The 21,652-nt window shown below is 35.4% G+C and overlaps 1 protein-coding gene across 6 annotated transcripts in view; it reads right to left on the reverse strand.

Annotated features, from left to right (window-relative positions):
* The window catches only part of LOC128864934 (piezo-type mechanosensitive ion channel component), a 167,495-nt gene that overhangs the window by 17,574 nt on the left and 128,269 nt on the right, over positions 1 to 21,652 (reverse strand). For 3 of the 6 annotated variants that reach the window (XM_054104709.1, XM_054104710.1, XM_054104707.1), the window contains 6 exons: positions 21,179 to 21,315; positions 15,263 to 15,383; positions 12,350 to 12,480; positions 12,190 to 12,266; positions 6,517 to 6,771; positions 6,152 to 6,193 (listed from right to left, as the gene is read on the reverse strand). In XM_054104709.1, the coding sequence (XP_053960684.1) occupies positions 6,152 to 6,193; positions 6,517 to 6,771; positions 12,190 to 12,266; positions 12,350 to 12,480; positions 15,263 to 15,383; positions 21,179 to 21,315 (763 nt within the window). The remainder of the gene's footprint in view (positions 1 to 6,151; positions 6,194 to 6,516; positions 6,772 to 12,189; positions 12,267 to 12,349; positions 12,481 to 15,262; positions 15,384 to 21,178; positions 21,316 to 21,652) is intronic. The other 3 variants (XM_054104711.1, XM_054104708.1, XM_054104712.1) reach the window with 3 other exon arrangements.

A 21,652-nucleotide genomic window follows, 5' to 3' on the forward strand; every position in this document is an offset into this window, starting at 1 on the left:
AAAAATTGTCTTGCTTTTGCTGCATCAGGGCGTTCCCATTTTATTTGATATTCTTGAACAGCCAGATGTGTTGTGTGAACTCAGCTCGTGTCTTTATCCTTCAGGTTTACAGATTCCTTATTAGAGAAGTTGAGTTGAAATAATCTTATTTATTGAGTGTTCTATACGTCAGCTATTGGTGGTTCATAGTTTTTCTATAGGCCTTTCCCAATGAAGATGTTCTGCATAACTGCATAGTTCCATCTACTTATGCGACTTGCTCTTATTTTGATTGCTTTTCCGGTAGTGTTTCTGCAGAGTATTTTAGGAGTATACATTCGAAATTTGAATAATTCGTGGAAACTCTCCTACAGAGAGTAAAAGAAGTTACTCAAAAAACCGAGAAATGCATTTATTGTCTAGATTTTAAATAACTACAGTCAAATTGCATTTATGTGGTAAAATTCTAATTGGTTCCAGAGTTCATGAAGAAACTCTAGAACTTAAAAAAAAAATAGTGAATAAAAATCTGCGAAAAGCAGTTGTTTTATCCTATGTTATATTCACTTGGATATTCGTTTTATGCAAGCCTGAGCTATTGGATCTTGGTGTATATAGGTACATAATTTCATTTATCTCGATTGAGCTACAAATTTACTATACTATATGAAAGGCTAAATCTTTCACAAGTCAAGTCGTCAAGTCTGTAGTATACAACTGATTACAAATTAAACAATAATAATAAAAATAATAAAAAAAAATCGAAATAAAAAATATAAATATAATCGAAGTTTAGCTTCCCCGTTTTACTTTACGTATTCAAATTAAGAATCAAAATACTTAAAAATATCCTAGTGCTTCAAATAAATCATATTTCAAAAAATATCGTTTGCTTCATGCGCAGCAAATTAAATTCAAGCACTTATTTGAACACCCATTATGGATTTGAATATCTTTAACCCTACTTTTGGCAGATGGGTGTGCGGTTTTTTTTATTTTAGTTACATATATAAATATATTTATAATTAACTGGTATTTCAAATTCGAGTTTCTTTCTTAAATTTTAAATGGGAATTGTTATTATTATTATGTAACAGGGGATTTAGCACTGCGCCCTGCAAGATGTGCCTGCTATAAATCTATTGTGGAATTCATTAACTGTTTATTCAAATATGTAATAGAGGTCTATTATTATTTTATGAAAGATGGGCACACAGATGTCGATTTTCGATGAAACTTCCGCATAACAGAGGCCTCTCTCGGCAATTTCGCACCAAATTTTATCTTTCAAAGCTTCAATTGTTTCTGGTTTATTGATTTGTCATGGCCCGAAAGCGTAAAATTGTGCGCTCTTGCAGATTAACTTGAATTATTCTTTTGTATGGAATACATTTAGTGTTCAACATTTTTCTATTCATTGTTTTATTCCGGGCTCTGTTGGACGAGTATAGGTGGGTGAAATGGTTGAAGTACCAGACAGGCACTCCCCAAGTAGCATTAAAGCGCCGTTATGATAACCATAATGAGTATAATGATCACACATATCAACAATTTCGCGAGGTGTAGCTTTCACATATCCCCCAAACCGGTAGTGAATTTTAATTATTTGTATACGGTTCTCAAGCGAAATCGAACTCATTACAGTAAATTGTAAATTTGCGTAATGAATAGACGAAATAGACATCATCGAAATGTGACAGCTGTCAACAAAAAAAAAAACAAAAAACATTATGAAAAGAGAAAATTGAATTTGAAAGACCCTTTAGAAACATTACCTATACATGCATAATAAGCATACATAGAATATTTCATAATCTTCTATATAAAATGTTTGATCAGAGTCATTTGATCAGACTATGAATGCCGAGACATTTTCCAAAAGGAGGGTTAAGAGATTTGCGTTGTGCTTGATCCATGTATCCACATTAGGGAAGTCTCAAGGAGATACAATATTCTCTGCTCATATTTTCGAAAGTTCCCTGAATAGATAAATGGCTCATAACACCGTGCAACAGTGAATGTTATCCAAGAAAAATTGCATATGAACGCGAAACTATGGATTTTATATATCAATGCTGCAAACTCAGTTTTTCATTTTGTTATCAATTTCATTTTTTAAAGGTTTAAGGTTTTAAAGGACTAAATTTTCCCAAACTAATTAAGAATTAATCACCCTATAGGTGGATGTATAACATCTATATACTTTTGCAAATGGTGTCGAGGATATATCCAGCTGCCAAACAAAATTCTTTGTTTCCTTTTCAACTTCGGTTTTTCTTGAAAAAAAAAAAAAAAAATAGTTGAACTTAAAAACTCTTGCTATGGTCGATTTTTAGCTCCTAGGCGATGCTACGACTACTATCATACCGGTTCGATTATTTCTGTGATGTTATCGACATTTTTTAACATCAAAAATGCCTGACCGAAGTAGATGAAAGCAAAATTGCACGCAATTAGATGTTACAGGATCGACATTTACAATTTCAGCGGTCTGGCTTGCATTTACGCTTTTATCAAAGAAAATCTGTGAAATCTACCGAATGTTCTCTTTGTTGACTTCCGTTGTTAAAACCCTGTAACTTACAACGGGATGAAACAAACAAAAAACTGCAAAAGAATTCTTTTAGTGTGACAACGAGCGTAAACTTCAAATTGTTTGATCTATATTTTAAGAGATATCGATTACTACATCCACCTGCCGAGAAAATAATGGATTTATTTGCCCCCTTTCTCCCCCCAACTGTTATTATAGCATAAAATGAGTAGAATTATCTTTTTTTTTTTTTAATTTATTCCTTTGAAATTTTAAAGCTCTTTAAAAAACCTAATCGAAGAAAAAATGAAAAACTGAGTATGCAGCATTCGATAAAAAAATCTGTAGTTTTACGTACAAATGCAATTTTTCTTGTATACCAAAAACAGTTAATTTTTTACGGTGTAATTTATAACTATGAGACTTGTGTAAAAACTTAGCCAATGAAATTTTAGGTGTTTAGAAAAACCGGTTCTAAGTATTCACTTTTGGCAGAATTTAATTAAATTTTTTCCATAAAGTTATGAAAAGTATATTTAAACTGTTTTTCAATAGGGGTAAAACAATTTTGTATTTAAACAAATATTTTAGACATTGGGCTGAAATTTATTTCTGTTAAATTTTGATATGAAATTCGATTTCGATCATATCGTCCCCTTAGTATAACAATAGCCTATGTACTCATAGGCTATTATTTTTTTATTGAATTTTTGGATTCTCCATCGTCGATTTTATATGTGGTCAAAATTTTATCAAATTCTATTTCCACAAAGTGGGTCAAAACGTCAGTCAAAAAATAATAAATATTTACAGACATAACGAGATTTGAGTGAGAGCTACTTTCGACAAAAAGTTTGAAATTCATTTTCTCAAAACATCAACAAATTTATAGGCTATTTTAATACTAAGGGGACGATATGACAAATGCGATCAGTGATTTTCAGATTGTTTGGAGCCAAGCTTTCTTCCACGAATATTAGCCAAAGCATAGGCAATTCCGTATGCCACACGAAGGAAGAGGTATTGTTCCAGGAGGAGATATTATCCGAGGAGCTCTGGGTTGGGCATAATGCTCCAAATAATTAATGCAATAAGCGGTTAGTAAAAACACTGAAAAACTGAAGATTTAGTGATAATGAAACCCTTATTTGAGCTACCCCTAAAAATTAATGGTAATGCAAAATGGAGGAGCAGACGGTTTTACCTCCAGTATAAACAAACATATGATATAACTTTAAACCACAAAAAGAAATCGAATGAGCAGTTATGTGGCATGTGCCACCATCTTACTGGAACTATATAAAATAAAAAAAATAATTGGCGCGTACACTTCTGTTAGGTATTTGGCCGAGCTCCTCCTCCTATTTGTGGTGTGCGTCTTGATGTTGTTCCACAAATGGAAGGACCTACAGTTTCAAGCCGACTCCGAACGGCAGATATTTTTGTGAGAAGCTTTTTCATGGCAGAAATACACTCGGAGGTTTGCCATTGCCTGCCGAGGGGCGACCGCTATTAGAAAAATGTTTTTATTAATTTTGCTTTCACCGAGATTCGAACCAACGACCTCTCTGTGAAATCCGAATGGTAATCACGCACCAACCCATTCGGCTACGGCGGCCGCACACTGGAACTATATAGCATTGATAATAGAGATCATTCAATTTAGGCGCGATCACTAAAAATCACTACTCGATGAAATCCCAGATTTTCTTCAAACTTTTGTGGAATGTAACTGAGGCTTCATCTCTAGAGTTAATTTGCTCTGGTAGCACGATGTTCGCCTCAATGTAGACTGAGCCGATTTTCAATTCGTGTGAAATGCGAGAAATCGACTGATATGGTGGATAGCAAGCTCTTACGGTGGTGATATTTTTCCGTCGCATTATAATGACCGGGAGAAGATTGAGGCTCTTATGGCAGCGATATTTTCAGTACAACGGCCGGCGCTTTGTCCTCCGGGAACCGGAAATTCAATAGTGAATATGTTCACTCGAATTTATCCACTATTGCATGCGCAGTAGGCCGGGTCGATTTGTGGGGAGGCAAAAAAATCGCCCATTGCTCTGTGAAAATCATATTCTAGGGATCAAAATAAGAAACTTTGCCGAAGGAACCATACCCCTAAAACCCCCAATTTGGTTCGAACTTTTAGTGTCTTTTGTAGGAAGGCAAAAAAATCGCCCATTGCTCTGTGAAAATCGTATTCTAGGTATCAAAATAAGAAACTTTGCCGAAGGAACCATACCTCTAAAACGAATTCTGATGTCCACCAATTTGGGACATCACAGAGCAATAAGCGATTTTTAAATCGACCCGCCCTAAGCGCAGCCTGTCCGATGAAACGGTTATAACGGCCGATTCAAAGTCGGGATCAACGATTCAGAATTTCGCGGGGAATTTTTTTTGCATGAGAGAAATGGAAAGCTTGCATGACTTTCTGACATTGCCAAATAGTAAAAAAAAAATAAAGAGCACATTTTTATTTAAATGCAAAATTGTTTTTCACCACTCTGAGCATCGTTATCAGTCAATAAATTTTAATTCGTTAAGCTACTACCACTTTTTTACACAAGTATGTAAGTAAGTAGATATTTTTTTTAAATTATTTGCCGATTTTTGTGGGTGTTTGCGAGTTTCATACCATGCCTAGAGTAAGAAAAAATAAATTTAAAGAAGTCTTGCAAAATAGTAAATCTAAAATTCAAACAAACAAATTGCATTAGCTACCAAAAGAATCATATGCAAACTCGTGCGCAAAATGGCCCAATGTTGAAATGAAAGAGAATTTCATTGTAATAAAATGCTTTAGATGCATCGATTTTCTTATGTGGAAAAAAATAGTATGGCACTGATTTACGAAAATTATGTTTTTTTTTGTTTGCAGAATAAACTTTATGTTGATATATGTAAAATAACTACCTGTCCATCTTTTCATATGACCATTGCTTACTCAACATCCCCACATAGTTGTTACTGCAATCGAATGAAGGTGCCTTAATGCAAATCTTTGGCAAGTCTACCGAATTATGACTGATGTTAGGTGGGTGGTTAGGAAAATATTGTAGTAGATAAAGGATATGCGCACACAGCAGTTTACAAACATACATAAGTATATATATATGTGTGTATGTGAGTGCGTGTGTGTGTCTGTTTGTTTGTATAGGAAGGGAAAAATCAAGCGAAGTCTTTGATACCTAATTGACATTTAAAAATGTACCAAATAATAAAATTCAAATTTTGCATTAACACCGACCTAATTGGGGAATGAGAGGTTGCCTAAAAGTATGCTTAGTCAAAAATGGCAATCAGCGAAGCGTTCATGCGTGCTTGAGAATAAAGTCAAATATACTCTTTGTTTAGCATACTTTTAGCTTGACCTTTTTTTCGTTTTTTAGAATTTCAATAGCTCTATAGATTGTTAGTTGAATAAAACTTTAGTATTGTATAAATGGCGTTTATAAAAAATATTTTTATAGGTAGGAATTCAGAAAAGAGTAATATCAATAAAAAAAGAATATTGAAAATTATTCATCATTCGAGTTCTACATTCTTCATAATTTTCTTGGGTTATAAATATGCTTGGAGAGTGTTAAATGGATTTTCACAAACGCAAGACAAGGCATTATAATAGGTACTTACGATCTTTGCATTGATGTATTTGCATCATCCTCATTATTATGTCTATAAAAATGTGAGAGTAATGAGAAAATGATAACGAGTTAGTAGTGAAATGTGAGTACTCGTATACTATATAGAATGACGTTTACACATTTTTCTATGGCAAAATTATGATTTGAGAAAAAAATTAAAATATCGCAAAATTAAAACAACTACACAGATACCTTAAATAAGAAACTAAGTACTAATTATACATACGGACTAAGGAGGCATTCGTGTACTGATGCAGGCAAGAGTGGGTTAAAAAAATTCTCTTAATTTTTGTTTGACATTTCCTTATTTTTTTAACCCAACCTTGGCGCTTTTCTATGACAGCTTCACTTTACCTATCATTTCGCTTGTCGACGGTATCCACTGACATTTCAATAATGGCATGTGGATCCTCTGTTTGCTGTTGTTGTTGTGGTTGTTGTGTATCGGTTATGAGTGGCGGTGACGGTGATGGTAGGGAGGTGTCGGAGGTGATGGTATTTAAATCGGTAACATTCGTAATACTATGTGGCAATGGTCGTGTATTCGTTTCGTTTTGTATATCAATCGAAGCCGACCCAATCGAGCCAGCAGTATCTGCATTTTCATCACTAATGAGGCGGTGCAATGATAAACAGCAAACAGCAAAAACAAACACATTCAAAAATAAAATAGGTGAGTTAAAGGGAAACGTATACGTAAAAGGTGGTTGGTAGATTGTTGTGGATACGTAGTGGCGATGTGGTGATGATCATGGAGTATTGCGGTACGTCGCAGAGCACGGGACGCAAACGAAACAAACATATGCAGAAAAAACAAAAAGAGTAAAGAAAATAAATAACAAAAACAAAAACAATACAAATAGTATTTATGCTAAAATAACAGACGAAGTTTAAATAAATATTTGAATAAATTATATTATAATAATATTTATTCTGAAATAAAAAAAAGAACGAGCAAGGGTGTTTTTTTCTACAAGCGTTGGTTGGAGCTCTGGGAAATGCTGAACACTTTAAACTATTAAAATTTTTAGGTAAAAAACAGAATAGGAAATTCATCGCATAGTTCATGAAACTAGAGGGTTTTTTTCAAAAGGACATAACCTAAGTTTTGTAGAAAACAATATTTAGAAGGCTTCATCTCCGGAGTTAATTTGAACTTGTAAAGGATTTTTTCAAAAAAACCTGAAATATTCCCAAGTTCCAGGAATATACTGATTTGACATATTTGCAAGTAAAGCACTTACAGATGTGATATTTTTGAACAGGAACCTGCAATAGTGAATATGTTGTCAGACAGTTGTAACGAGTTCTGTTTAGAGTGGGGCAGTGGCAAATGAGGTGCCCTAACGTACCTCTTTCTTTTTCGCATAAGTTACACGCGTCGTTCTGGACCAATCCAATTTCAGCTACGTGACATGGAGTGAGACAATGCCCCGTCAGTACCAAAATGAATGTTTTCTTCCCTGGGAGCGGTAAAATAAAATTGGTTGTTTTCGTGTTGTAAGTTCGTAGTATTATTTTGGCAATCCTGTGGTACTGTGCTGCCAGAGTTACTTGCTCGTCTAGTTCCGTCTTCAAAACTGAGAGTGGGGGATATATGTTCGACGTACTCATTCTAGTCAAGCGGGTGCCTGTCTTAGCAAGCTCGTTAACTCTCTCATTTCACGCTGTTCCCTTGTGCTGTGGACCTATAGGTTTTGGACCTACAGTATTGCATGCATTTCGAGCTAGTCAATACATCTTCTATAGCAGCTTGACTAGTATTACATGCGAAAATTGGAGTCAGTTCCGTTTACTTCAAGGCGACCCACATACGGTGAGCTCGCTATAGCAGTTGATTTGGTTGTTTTGTGCGATTTACTGGTTGGTCTGTCAAAGTGCTCCACTTCTTTGTTGTTGCCTTATTTTTTTGTTTACATTCTCATTGAGATTTTGACAATTTAACTACCAAATTGCAAAAACAAAACACATGCAATTGCTGCACTAGCGAACTCGCATTCTATAAATTCGCCTCGATTCGCTTACTCAGAGAAGGCTTTCTCTCAAGCACACATATTTTCTTCCAGTGCGTGCTAAGAGATGAAATGTTTGAGTATCTTCAGCGATATTCATGAATGCGTAGCGATATGTTCTGAAACGCTAAGAGAAACCTATGTATTGAAAACTAGTATAAAAGTGTAAGCAAGCGAGAATGCTCCGACTAGGAGCGATAATATGTGCAGAGACATTTTTTTTTCATAGTAGCTCTTTAGTTCTTCATAAAAATGTCATATTATCATATTAAAAGTATATATTATCAAGGAAAATGCACCGGAAAATCGTCGATGAATATCTCGGCGGCTAATGGCAAAACTCTAAGTGAATTTCATGTATTTATTTCCTTTTCCGAAGACTTTCCAAACGTATTTAGTAGGATTCGTTCGGCTGGCTGCTCTATATTTACAGTGGTGGTCACGATTTTAGCACACTATACACAACACTGACACTGTCCCACTTTCCTCTTTGCTTTTCGACAATTCACTACGAATATTTTTCTCTGGGTGTTGTTTACAATTAAAATAACAAGAACCGTTATAATCCGTAGCATTTGTTTTGCAATTTTTTTCTTAAAATTCAGTTGAGTGCAAGAGCTGCTTGTTTGAGCTGGACACGAAGTTAGCACATATCAATAAATAATTCCTCCCACTCAATTTTTTCTAAGTATTTGAACTTTATGGTAAGTTTTTATATTTTAGCTATTATGTTGATTGTAATTAATGTGAAAAAAAATATGTTAGACATGGCGAAAGGTTCTTGGTGCTCCGAAGCGCAGCGGAAAGTAATTCAACGTATGAATTCTTCTGGGAGCTCTGTGTCTGAGATATCCCGACTTCTAAGGTGTTCACGCAAAATGATTTATAATGCTCTTGCTCATATTAAGCGCCATAAGACATTTAAGAAGGTAAAACAACGCCCACGACGCCGAAAGACAACAGCTAGGGAGGATTTACTAATATGCAAAGCCTCGCGAACAGACCCTTTTAAGAGTTGTAATGCCATAAATCGCAAGTTTTATCGGAATATGGAATAAATGTTTCTTCCAAAACCATTAGAAGGCGTTTAAATGAAAACGGACTGCGTGGGTGCATAGCTCAACACAAACCTTTGGTGTCAAAAAAAAATTTGGAGGCCAGGCTGAACTTTGCAAGGGAACATATCCATAAACCAATAAATTTCTGGAAAAATATTTTATGGAGCGATGAATCGAAGTTCTGTCGTCTCGGATCTGACGGGAAACAATATGTTTGGAGACCGCAAAATAAGGAACATGATCCTCGCTACACATTAAAAACGGTGAAGCATGGTGGTGGAAGCGTCATGGTTTGGGCACCATTCTCCTGTTCTTTGAAAATAAATGAGAAATATCCATATGTGTGCTAAATTCGTGTCCTCCATTATTATAGGGTGCTTGTATATTATTTAAACCAGTTTTAATAAGTAAGGAGAAAAAAACAAGGTTCTGATTATAAGGCCTCTCTTTCTCCTTTCTACAAAGACCCGCCAGGGATAAATATTGCTGCTAGATTATTTGAATATAAGCAATAAACGCAAAATGAATGTTACTGCATTATAGTGTGCTAAAATCGTGACCACCACTGTATATGTAGCGAAGTCAGTTCGGGAATTACCGACACAAGATACGTGCTTGAGCTGGGTTAGTGCTTCGCGCACTCTCCACAGGCTGGCACTCGAGAACTACGGGACTGCTAGTACAATCACTAACACTATGTTAGTGTTAATATTGGTTTGCAACTGACTATCTATTCATATGTTTATACATGTGTGGATGATGTTGTTGTAAAATTGTCATACTCGTATAGAATAATAAAATTGCTCTAGAGCAATAAAGCATGCGTGATAATGTGAAATGTTTCCATTTAATTACAAAAAAAAAAAGTCGGGGGCATCCAGTTCTATTTATTTTTCATTAACGGAATGACTTGGAGTTGTAAATTTAGTTATTTACTAATATATAATACAGTTGCGCTCAAATAGAAAAGTGGTTCTGTTTATAAATTTTTACAATCACGATTTATTCTTCTGTTTTGGCCCCTTAAAAGTAGTTAAGTCAACCAGGACTTGCAGTCACGCATAGACCGGTTCAGCCCATGGCGACACAAGATGGATTTCATTAGTTATGCGTTTTGAAATCGTCCACCCACATGGTGCCTGTTTGTATTGTGAATTCAAAGAGACTTTTCCAACCACCTGCTGAGATATTTTCAAATCCATCAAACTATGGCATCACCAGATATTTTAAGCGTGTTTTGTATAACACAGGTCATGTGTAAAGGATATGCTCTACAGTTTCAATTGATGCGTGCCGTCAGCACGACTATCATAGTTCTACAATCTCTTCGTGTTAGTAATAGTATACATCGTATACGACTGTGATCGCCATGTGACTCTGCCATTTTGTCCTGAATTTTCTGACTATGTTTTCGTCTTGTTCGTTACATAATATTTGTATCGACTTTGGTATTTCGTTGACAAAATCCGAGAATATACCCCATTTTTAGCTATATCGTCTACTATCCATTCTCTTCAATTTTTTATGGCCTGGAGTCTAAGGGTGCGACCAGAGTGAGCGCTGAAAGCCGAGCCGAGATTGTCAGTGCGATAAAACTGATTACATACAAGTCAATACAAATAAGCTTGTGTATAACACAGTGAACGCCGACAAGAGCAGAGAGCAAAGCCGATGAGTGCGAGAAAACAGTTTCAAAGCGTTTTGCGCGCTTTTTTGCATTGTTGATGTTTACTTTTTAGAGTGCAGTTGTGTTTTTTAATGGTTTAAAAATAAAAAAAAAAATGGATATCGATCAAATAATATGTGAAATTTTTCCCGGCCAGAATATAATCAAATGTTTCAATTTTCATTCGGGTATATTGTTGAAATTTAGCTGGATATTTTCTTAAATCATTATATAAATGATGAAATTCACCAAATTCATTCCTTTTTAGTGTAATTGGATGTTTTCCAAAATCTTTTGTGTTAATAATTGCATTAATCACACTAGGAGAAGCAAAATACTCTTCATCAGATGAATCCATTACCGTGTACAGCAATTTTATAAACACAAATGAACAAAAAAACTAAATGACATAAGAGCAAAACACATGGAATAAACAGAATTTCAGCGCTGATTCTCGCATTCACTGTGTTATATACAAATTTTCTTCTCGCATGAAAATAAGCGTCAATAAGCTCGGCTCGGCTCCGCTCGGCATCAGCGCTCACTCTGCTCGCACCCTAATAGAAATGTAGCTTTCAATTCACTGTAAACCTTTCTACTGCCGCCCTGCTCTAAAGAACCATCTTGGACGTTATACTAAACGATGTTTAATTGCATTAATGGCTGTCTGACTATCTATGTTTAAGTTAACCGTAGAGTTGGTCCCAGTAGTATCACAAGCTAGGTCTGCTGTCTTTCCAACTGTGAAAATCTTAGCCTGGAATACACTGCAGTGATCTGGAAGCTTATACGATTTCCTTAAGCCTAACTCTGGACAGTATATCACAGTGCCTACTCCACTAGTCATTTAGAACCGTCCGTATAAAAGTTGAGCGGATTGTGTTGGGAGCTAAAGCTCTTACACCATCCTTCTTCGAAAGTAGTTTCTCCCCTACGACGAAATGCACGTAAGCTAATATTTTTCTAAATTTTAAAACTACTCCGCCAATACAAAAAAAATAAAAGAGTAGGAATTCTCGTACACGAAATGCAGGGTGTTCTATTGAAATGCCATTTTCATCAACATTTTTATGGAAATGTATAAAACTGAGCAACTCAAAGTCATATTAAAAACATAATGCAATGTGTTTTTTATCGGCAAAGGCTAAATCCACATTCGTAATCAAACCAACGCTTATAACAAACAAACACTCACAAAAGCATACGAAATTCGAACAAGCAAAATTATTTGCAATGACAGCAAGCAATAAGAAATATCTAAGCACTAATCCATATTTGCAATTGAAATTACCTGGGCGACAAACCCTTTATATTGACAAACACTGTGCTTGCTGATGGGCGAATAAGCAGATTGACGGCATGTGTTTCCTGTGGGGGAAAGAAAGAAGACATGCAAAAAAATAAATAGTATTAAAGAATTTGTTTTAAAGTAAAAAATTAAGAGAACATACCTTCAGCAAACGCTTTTCATTGGACATAATCTTGTTGACGTAACGATAATTGCGTGATAAACGATGTAAACCAATTGTTAAAGACACGAGGAAACCTTCCAGTAGGCGAATGATGGGGTTGGCTTCCAAATCTAAAAAATAAGCACGAAAGTTTTAAAATGAATTGAAATAAATTGTAGGAAAAAGACAACAGATTCATATTTGAAATTAAAATTTTTTTAACGCTCTAACTCCTTAAGTGCAGCCTATTTCAGGCTGAAATTTTAGCCATTAATGAAGTAGCTGTCTGATTAGGCAAAAATGTGAAGTCTATAGTTATTCAGATAGCCAAGGGGCGAGTAAATATCTTGGTGGGGTTGTCACTAATTCCATCATTGCTCGCAAATGTTGGGAATCTCCTAATGGGATGGCGGAACCTTTCCGCACCCATTTGATATGCCAAGGCATAGTGACATACCAGGGAATTGTAAGGCAGATAAATTAGCGAGAGAGGGCACTACCACTCGCCTCCTTCTTGGTATGGAGATTGTAGGTACACCCTTCTCAACCTACAAACTGCGTGGTAGAAGTAGCTTAATCACTTCAGGCAACGCGAGATGGGTGGAACGCTCGATCGAATTTCGACACAAAATTATGGAAGCGTTAACCGTTTTAAGCACGCAAAAGAAAAACGCAAAAATCAGTTCTAAAAAATGCGGTTGCAAAAGAAACAAAAAAAAAAGTAATAAAATCGGTCAAATGAGTCGAAAGCCTCATAGTACCAAAATGCCCTGGCTAAATTCTTTCAGTCGAAGTTCTACAATTCCCTCAGTTTTCTTCTGATTTGTTTGATATTTTTGCACAAAACTACGGAAGCATTAACCTTTTTAAATATGCAAAAAAACATACAAATCGGTTATAAAAAAAAGTCTAAAGGCTACCTTTGGAAAATTCTTTCAGTCGAGGTTCTATAACTCGCTCAGTTTTCCTTTGATGAAATACTTAATCGATTAAGGAAAAACGTCTCTATGTTAGTAGCTTCGATCACAGGCCACTGACTCCTAGGTCGCCATGCTCAAAAATTGAACGTACCTTAATTTAAGTATTGCAAAAGCTGCAAGAATGAGGAGGCGGAAGAGTCTGTCAGACATCTTTTCCGCCACTGCCCTGGGTTGGCTTATCATTCTGGAATGATACTGATGGTCTTAGTGATATAAGCGTCAGCCAGACCAATGGGTTTGCACTTAAAACTAAACGGTTTAACGAAAAGTAGCAGGTAAACTGCAACTGTGGTATCACAATGGACCGGCAACGGTCTAATTGAGTTGGTTTGAACACCGACTGCCATTTCTGCCTACCTACCTAGCCTTCTAACAGGCAAAATTACACAAATTATCGAGTCAAGCTAGTATTTTTTTCAAGTAAAGTGAAATTAATTCAGAAGGATAAAAAAAGAGAGCGCAGAAAAATACATTAGGTTTATATCTATATATACTTTTTAATCGAATTGCTTCTTCTATAGCATTTTAGAAACCTCGGTGCAGTTCAATTTTAACCATGAAGTGGTATAAGGCCGCGTAACGTGCAGAAATCACGAAATTTTATTTTGAAAATAACTCTTCGAATCGCAATCGTCCATCGCCTTCAGTGAACACAATCAAGCCTCTTGTGCGGAAATTTGTGTCTTGTTGCAACTAATATATATTATGTATCAACCGCAGCGAATGCATACATCGCGGAGTTTGGAGCGCGTGGAGGCTATTCGTGAAGATATCCGTGAGAACCCTCGGACCTCCTTTCGCAATCGTTTGTCGCAATTGAACATCCCGAAAATCCCTTTATGGAAAAATATGCAGAAATATTTGAATTTGTTTTCTTACGAAAAGCAGTTGGTTAAATGTTGTTTGCCTCTGGATAAGTCGCTACGCTTGGAATATGGCAGAAGGATGCTTGAATTGGCGCAAAATGAACAAGGTTTCAGGGGATGAGGCACTTTTCAGCCTCAGCAGAAAGGGTAAATCCCCGAATGGTGCATGAACCATCTTCGGATGACTCCAAATAAAGTCACCATTTGGTGTGGCGTGCGCTATGAACATCATTCGGCCAATCCTTTTCGAGGCTGACGAAGGCACTAACGTAACTGTCATGGCGACCGATATCGGTCCATGATCACCGAGTATCGTGCAAATTTTTATTCAGGAAAATCATTTGGAGGACTATTGATTCCGGCAGGATGGCGCAACAAGCCATACGTTGCGGCAGAAGACGAATTTACTTACGACGATATTTTCGCGACGGCTCATCTCCACTGCGATGAAATGGCCTTATTATTCGCCCGATTTAACAGTGTCGGACTTTTTTATGTGCCGCTAGTCAAACGGAAATCTGCACACTAGTAAACCTCAAACACTCGATTTCTGAAGTCCACTTGACAGAAATCGATGCCTTAACCCAAAAACTGACTCATACAGTCATTGGAAGTCGTGAGCATCTTCTTGATTTTGTTTGCGATCATTGGTGCAATAAATTAAATTATATGAAACAAAATTTTAGCCGGAGAAATCGAAATTGATGCATTTTTTACTACTTAAATTATTCATTGTTCTCAGATATCAAGTGTTGCTGGAACACCCTGTACAATAGATTTCAGATTAGAGATTTTTTTAAGATTTAAAGAGATTACCCTAAAGCCAATTTTATTCTTTAAACTTTAAACATGCAAGATCTCAAAAATGATCGGGCCAATCCAATTCCAAGTAAAAAATTCAAAGTCTAAGGAGCCTTAAGTTAAAACTCTCAGTTAAAAAAAAACATTTTGAACGAATGCTAGATGAAAAATAATGAGGGCCATCTATAGACGTTAAAGGGTTAAACAATTTTTTTAAATAAAGAATTAATTTTTTTATAATATATTGTTCCAGTTTTTCTTCTTACCATCTTCAGATTCCAAAGAGTCGACAACATCACTCTTCTTCTTCTTCTCCTCCATTTCTGATGCTTCTTTCGCTTCTTTGCTAGTGGATGCCTCTGATTCTGATTTGCGTTTTGTGTCAGTCTGGTAGATTAAAAGGTAATTAAGCATTTAGTAAATTTTCGTAATCGCAGATAATTTTTTCCAAAACCGCTCTAATTTCAAGAAAAGGATTTGGTAAAGAGCAAACGAATACAAGGATACACAAAATGGCGTATACGTGGATTGGTATAGTGCGGTCTGATAAGTAATTTTTATATTCGATTTTGTAAATATGTATGTATGTGAATATTTCCCACTTAGCAAACCCCAAAATTTGCGAAATTTCTGTTCCGAATATTTTCAGATCCAAAGACTTAAACTGGACTCAGTTAATCACTACAAATCAGTTGCCATTCAACGTGAAGAAAATTAAAGCTCTTGCGCTACAATCTAACTATAGAGCGGAAGGGGCCCAAATTGCAATGGATGCCTAACTTAATTGCGATCTTTATATTAACGCTACAGTTAATACAGCTAGAAGCGGTCTGACATATATAAAGCGACAATCAAAGAAACTTTGAGATCTCAAATGTATTTAAGGCACGTTTTACGATATTTGATAGTAAGACCAATTTGGAAATAAGCGGATGCTGCAGTTGATATTATAAATGAGAATATTGTGGAGGCTGTGCTTAAATAATTTCTATGTCGTCCGTTACTTCTCCTCTAAGGCCAGACATTTACCACATAGATGATCAAGTGTCTCTTATTCCTTTTCACTCTGCAGCATGGGACCGTACGCCATTTGATACGGAATGCTTTTCGTGCTTGAGGCCATTAAGAAACCACTATTTGGGCAGCCGATGAGCCCTCTTTCGGGGAATACTTCGGTGACTAGCAACCTCAAGTGAATCGACGGGAAGTTGGTTGCAATTGCAGAATTTTGCATTGCATACTCAGTCTAGATTTGATAGTGAAAGACATCAGAGCCAAAATTGACGCCCGATTGGTTTGAAGGTGCGTAGTTTGAGTTACTATGCTCCAACAGACAGCAGACTTTCAATTTTGAGGGAATACAGAGCGTGGAGACAGCCACGAGTCGCTATTCTGCTGTCAGTGAATTTGACAGAATCAACAGATTTGCTTTTGTAATAGTTAACTTATTTTATTGCCATATTGTTTTTAAATTTATTTTATTAACGAGCGAGTTTCCCTACAACGTCATTCTCTTTCTTATTCAATTGTTACATAATAGCCGGAAATACTCTTAAGGATATCGTAATCTCGTAATCTATCATTCTTGGCAGGATTCGGCAACAGCAAATGCTTCTGTTAGGAAAACGCTCGCAGAATCCAGCAGATGAAGGGCATTCTTACTCTCAGAAGTAAGATGGAAATATATGCTGTTCGCAAAAAAAACCCGAGTGATGACGCACACATTAAAATCGATGGTGAATACATTCCGAGGGTTGACAAATTTAAATATATACTTAGGTCTTTTCAGCAGCAGTAATTTTACATTTCCGTGGCAATAAATGACCGAGTAAGCGCGGCAAAATAAAACAAACCTAAAAATATTCAAGTCTCGATTTCTATCAAAAGCTCAAAGATGGCAATACTCGTATATAAAGCGCATGTACGACCCATACTAACATACAGCAGCGAGGTATGGGTACTTAAAACAACAGATATCGACCAAATACTGAGGTTGGAAAGAAAGACGAGATGACGGAACATATGGATAAGATACAATCATTGAATTGATTCAAAATAGAAAAGGAATACGCTTTATATGATAAAAAGTCAAGGAATCAGAATGCCAAATGAAGAGCTGCCAGTAAAGCGTTCCGTAGGCAAGTGGTTGGACGGAGAGGTCGAGGGAGACGAAACAAAAGCTGGATTGATGAGGTCACAGCCGACTTACGGAAAATGGGGTTGCAAACTGGAAAGGCGTAGCAGAGGATCATTCGAAGTGGAGAACCGTGGTTGTGGAAGCAATGGTAGTGCTATTGATGATGAGGATGATGATTCTTACATTTGTAAGAAAGGTTTTGATTATTTTATTACAAAAATAAAATTATTTGTTCAGTGTCCCATATATCTACTATATTTTCCTTAGTATATATGGTAGGTTTAGAAATAGGGTGATTATGGCACAATTTTTGGTAGATCCAAATCCAAATCTAAATCTGAACATATTTTCTATACCTACTTTCCTAGACCTCATAAGTGATTTCACTAAAAGAGATATAATGCAGGTAGGAATCTACTTCTTTATACACATACAAATAATAGTGAACGTAAGTGATATTGGTGTAAAGGAGGCTTCTTTAGGTGAAAATTTTTAATAAAAGTGATAAATTTAGCTGCAAAAGTGAATCAGTTCTCAAAAGATCTAATCTTGGTGAAATTAGAAAGTGAAAAAAAATCTCTAAAATGCTATTATAATAAAGTTCAAGGTGGCGCAAAATTAATCACCCTATTCGAAGATTTATAATTTTTGCAAATGTTATAATATTTCACCATTGTGAATCAGACAGCTGCAGTATGCAAACAAACAAGATGGAGCGCGTGCAGGTCAATATAAAAATTTCCATCGCTCAAAATAATTTTTGTATTTAATAAAAAAAGTTTTTCGAAAACTTATTCCACTATTAATATTGCGCCAACTTATATTATATATATTTTAATTAATTTTTCAAGCGTCTAAAATGTGATCTATAAGTGAGTTCAATTAACTAATTCAGTTAGTGCCTTTAGTTAAATCTTTATGTGTATATGTAATGTGATTGTGGGTTAGTCAGCGGAATTTCGTTTAAATTAATTAAGTAAAAATAACTTAGTAAAAAGCTGAAGTTTCGCAAAGGACTTCAAGCACTTTGGCGCCAAAGAGTCGAAGCACTCCATTTGTTTGTCGGGGTAGATTATTGCATAAAAAATTCTAAAATACTACGCACATTGACAAAGGACGTATGAAAAATTTTCAAAACGTGATATTTTTACAAAATGTTGTATGCCGTATATACATTTTTTTATTTTTGTACCATTCTCTGGTATTTTGTGAGGACGGGTGCGTCACAGCGATATACATCGATAGGCTATTTTAAAATTTTCATCAAATTCTAAACTCACAAAGAATTCACTAGCCGAACGCGGTGGAACAGTGTAATCGTGTGGCTCGGATATGGTTGATGTGCGTACGCCAGCCTCATTTTCGGTTTCGGTCTCTAATTCTTCATCGATTTTTATGCCAATTCGGGAGCCAGGCGCCGAAGCGTACGAACGCTGACGCATATAAACTTGACGACGAAATTCGGCTGTTTGAATATCCTTCCAAACCTTTTGGCCAAGCATTGATTGGTTGATTTGCGTGTGTGTGAGTGTGTTTGTATGTTTTGGAAAATTTATTTATTTGTATGTGTGTCAGTGTGTGTGTAAATTGGTTTGAATTTTGAAAAGCATCCGAATGAGGGTAGTAAATATCGAATAAATTAATTTAGAAATAAATATTAGCGTGTGTTTGTTGGCATATAGGGTGTCTCAACAGAAGTTTCATTTAAAATCACTTTCTATTGCTTATGTATACTATAGATATTTTTTTTTTAAATAGTGCCAACGATTTCCAATTTATGTTTTACGTATTGTTTATATGAAAAATATGAATTATTTATTATTGTGAAAATGTATTATTTTTATAAGTTTTGCGGAATTATTTAGTGTCTCGTATGCAGAAGCCTTCAGCTTACTCCGTCATGGTAAGAATGGTGGATTCCTTTTCACTACATTCTGATTTGAACAGGGTTCCCGCCTGGTCCGTTTTTCTTAATACGTGGTATGCCTTTTATATTTTTCGTCTTTGCAACACTTCGTGTTATAAGGAGTAATTAAATATTTTTATAAAGAAGTTTTGTGTTTTTTAGCACAAACTTACTTATAGCGTTTGCGCTTACGAGCTTTATTTGTTCTTTTTCAGTAAGTTGAAAAATTTGTCTCCTGCAAAAATGGATTTAAGTCGTGAACATTTTCGTACGGTGATTTATTACGATTTTCGATGTGGATTATCGAGACAGTAGTGGACTGGGTTTTACATAGTGGCTTACACAATAGAGTTTTTGAGTAATCAAAAGATAGAATTAATCCATCTTACATCCCAGATTTAACACCTAATGATTTATTTTTGTTTCCGACCATCAAAAATAAAAAGCGAGGTAAAACTTTTTCAACGCCTGAGGAAGCTGTTAAAATTTTTAACCAGCTCGTTTTGGACGTATTCCTTTTTGAGGTGCAAAAGTGCTTTGAAAATTGGATGAGAATGCAGAAGTATATTGACTTCCAAGGAGAATATTTTGAAAAACAATAAAGCCATTTTCATTATTATTTTACTACGTTTTCATTACTGGGCGCGAAATACAGAAGGCAGTTCTTATAACGATAGATGTTTTTATTGCAGTTTTTTTGAAAACTTAATACTTTTAGGATAACTTTTACAATTTCCTGTTCTCTGCTGAAGTGTGTTGACAGGGTTAAATATTTAGGAGTATATTTCGACTCAAGTTGTACACATTTTAAACTCCTACTCCATGTTGGCATTTTTTCGCCAGAATAGTTAAGATTTTTAGTACCCGTATAAAGATAAGAAATTATTCATCGCTTTTGTTAAGGCTCGTTTGGAATCTACTTCTATGACAAGGCGACCTACCCAGATGTCATATATCGGGTGCTTTTCTTAAGAACTTGAGAAATTGAAATGAGAATACAAAACAGATATATTGTTGGAAGGCATTTCTCTCATTATAATCTGATATAATATATATATTAATTTCATCGCATATTTCGGCATAAGTTTGCCGCAACTACGAGTTACGTGATTCATTCGATCAGTCCTTTTGGACTACCTTTTCAATAAATCTGGCCATATGGCGTCTATGGTGGCTTGAATATTGCAAAAAATCGATCGTTAAGCGCTCTATGACAAGTGCCGCAGTCTTGTTGAAAGCAAATGTCGTCAATGTTCAGCTGATTAATTTGTGAAAACAAAAATTCAGTCTGTATGGCTCGATAGCGCTCGAAATTCACGGTAACAGCAGCTTCTTCCTCTTTTCGAAAGACTAAACTTTGTGAAGAGATTTGTTGTTTTTTTTTTTTCAAAGTAAATTTTCACAATTTGTAAGAGAGTTGTTTTGCTGTTAAACGATTCATGATGACATGCCAAACCTTACTGAATGGATATGTCAACACAGTTTGCCATTCTCAGCTGTCAAAGTATAGTTATCGATATCGATAGTTCACATGCTGCTAAAACCCCCGATATATATACAGCGCATCCCAAAGATGTCTAAAACGATCTTTAAATTTCACTAAACTCTTTGCACTTTATAACTCACAGTGTTAACTCTTAAGTTTAGAGTCACTTCAGCATAGAAGAAAATATCTTGCATGTTGATTCATTCTAAAAGCTCTAGTTGGAGGTATGAATTATGCTGGTACTCTTAAGAAAATGCCTCTCAATACCCTAAAATGCAACAAACAGACGAACTCTTAAACTCAACCTACATTCCGAGACTATTTTTGAAGAGGTGTGAGCGGTTTCTATGGCTTTTAAATGGCTTAAAACATAATTTTTACTAATTAAAAAAAAAAATAATTGTAATAATTGGAACTTGGCTATATCATTAATTGTATCTTGTTGAAACACCCTGCATTTAAATGTAGATTTGCTAACTTCGAAATTTCAGTAACTACAATAAATACGCTCAACCACTACATATGCAAATATGTATGCCAATTAGTTGTTGGTTAATGCGGCTAACTCTTAGCGTACTTATGCGAGTATATGCGGAATGTCAAGTTCATTTTCAATTCTTAATCAAATGCAATTTATATATCTTTTAACTTACGTTTATAACCGTCTTACGGCGTTGCAATTTCTTTTCACTTTCCTGCTCCGACAGGAAGTCTTGCTCATCATCGATTACGTCCAGTTCAAATTTGTCATCCACATCCTCGAACATGTAGTAGTCTCCAGCTCGCACAGCTATAAACGTTGATAGATTAAATTAAAAAGAAATTAGGAAATTTATTAATGTGAAAGAAACAGCATAAATAAAGTCCATTAAATATATTTTGAAGCACGATTACAGTTATATAAATTTTAATTATGTAATATGTAAGTATGTAAGTATGTACAAGTGAAGCAGAAAAACTGACACCAGACAATTGTACGATTAGTTTTAACATTCATTAAAAAAATATTTTTTCTATATTATAGAATATATGCAAGTATACAAATGTATATAAAATATGCATACATACATATCTAGGCAACTAATATTTTATGTAAATATGTACGAGTATATAAGTAAAGGCAAAGT

Source organism: Anastrepha ludens, chromosome 5 (genome assembly GCF_028408465.1).
Source record: "Anastrepha ludens isolate Willacy chromosome 5, idAnaLude1.1, whole genome shotgun sequence".
Classification (NCBI taxonomy): domain Eukaryota; kingdom Metazoa; phylum Arthropoda; class Insecta; order Diptera; family Tephritidae; genus Anastrepha; species Anastrepha ludens.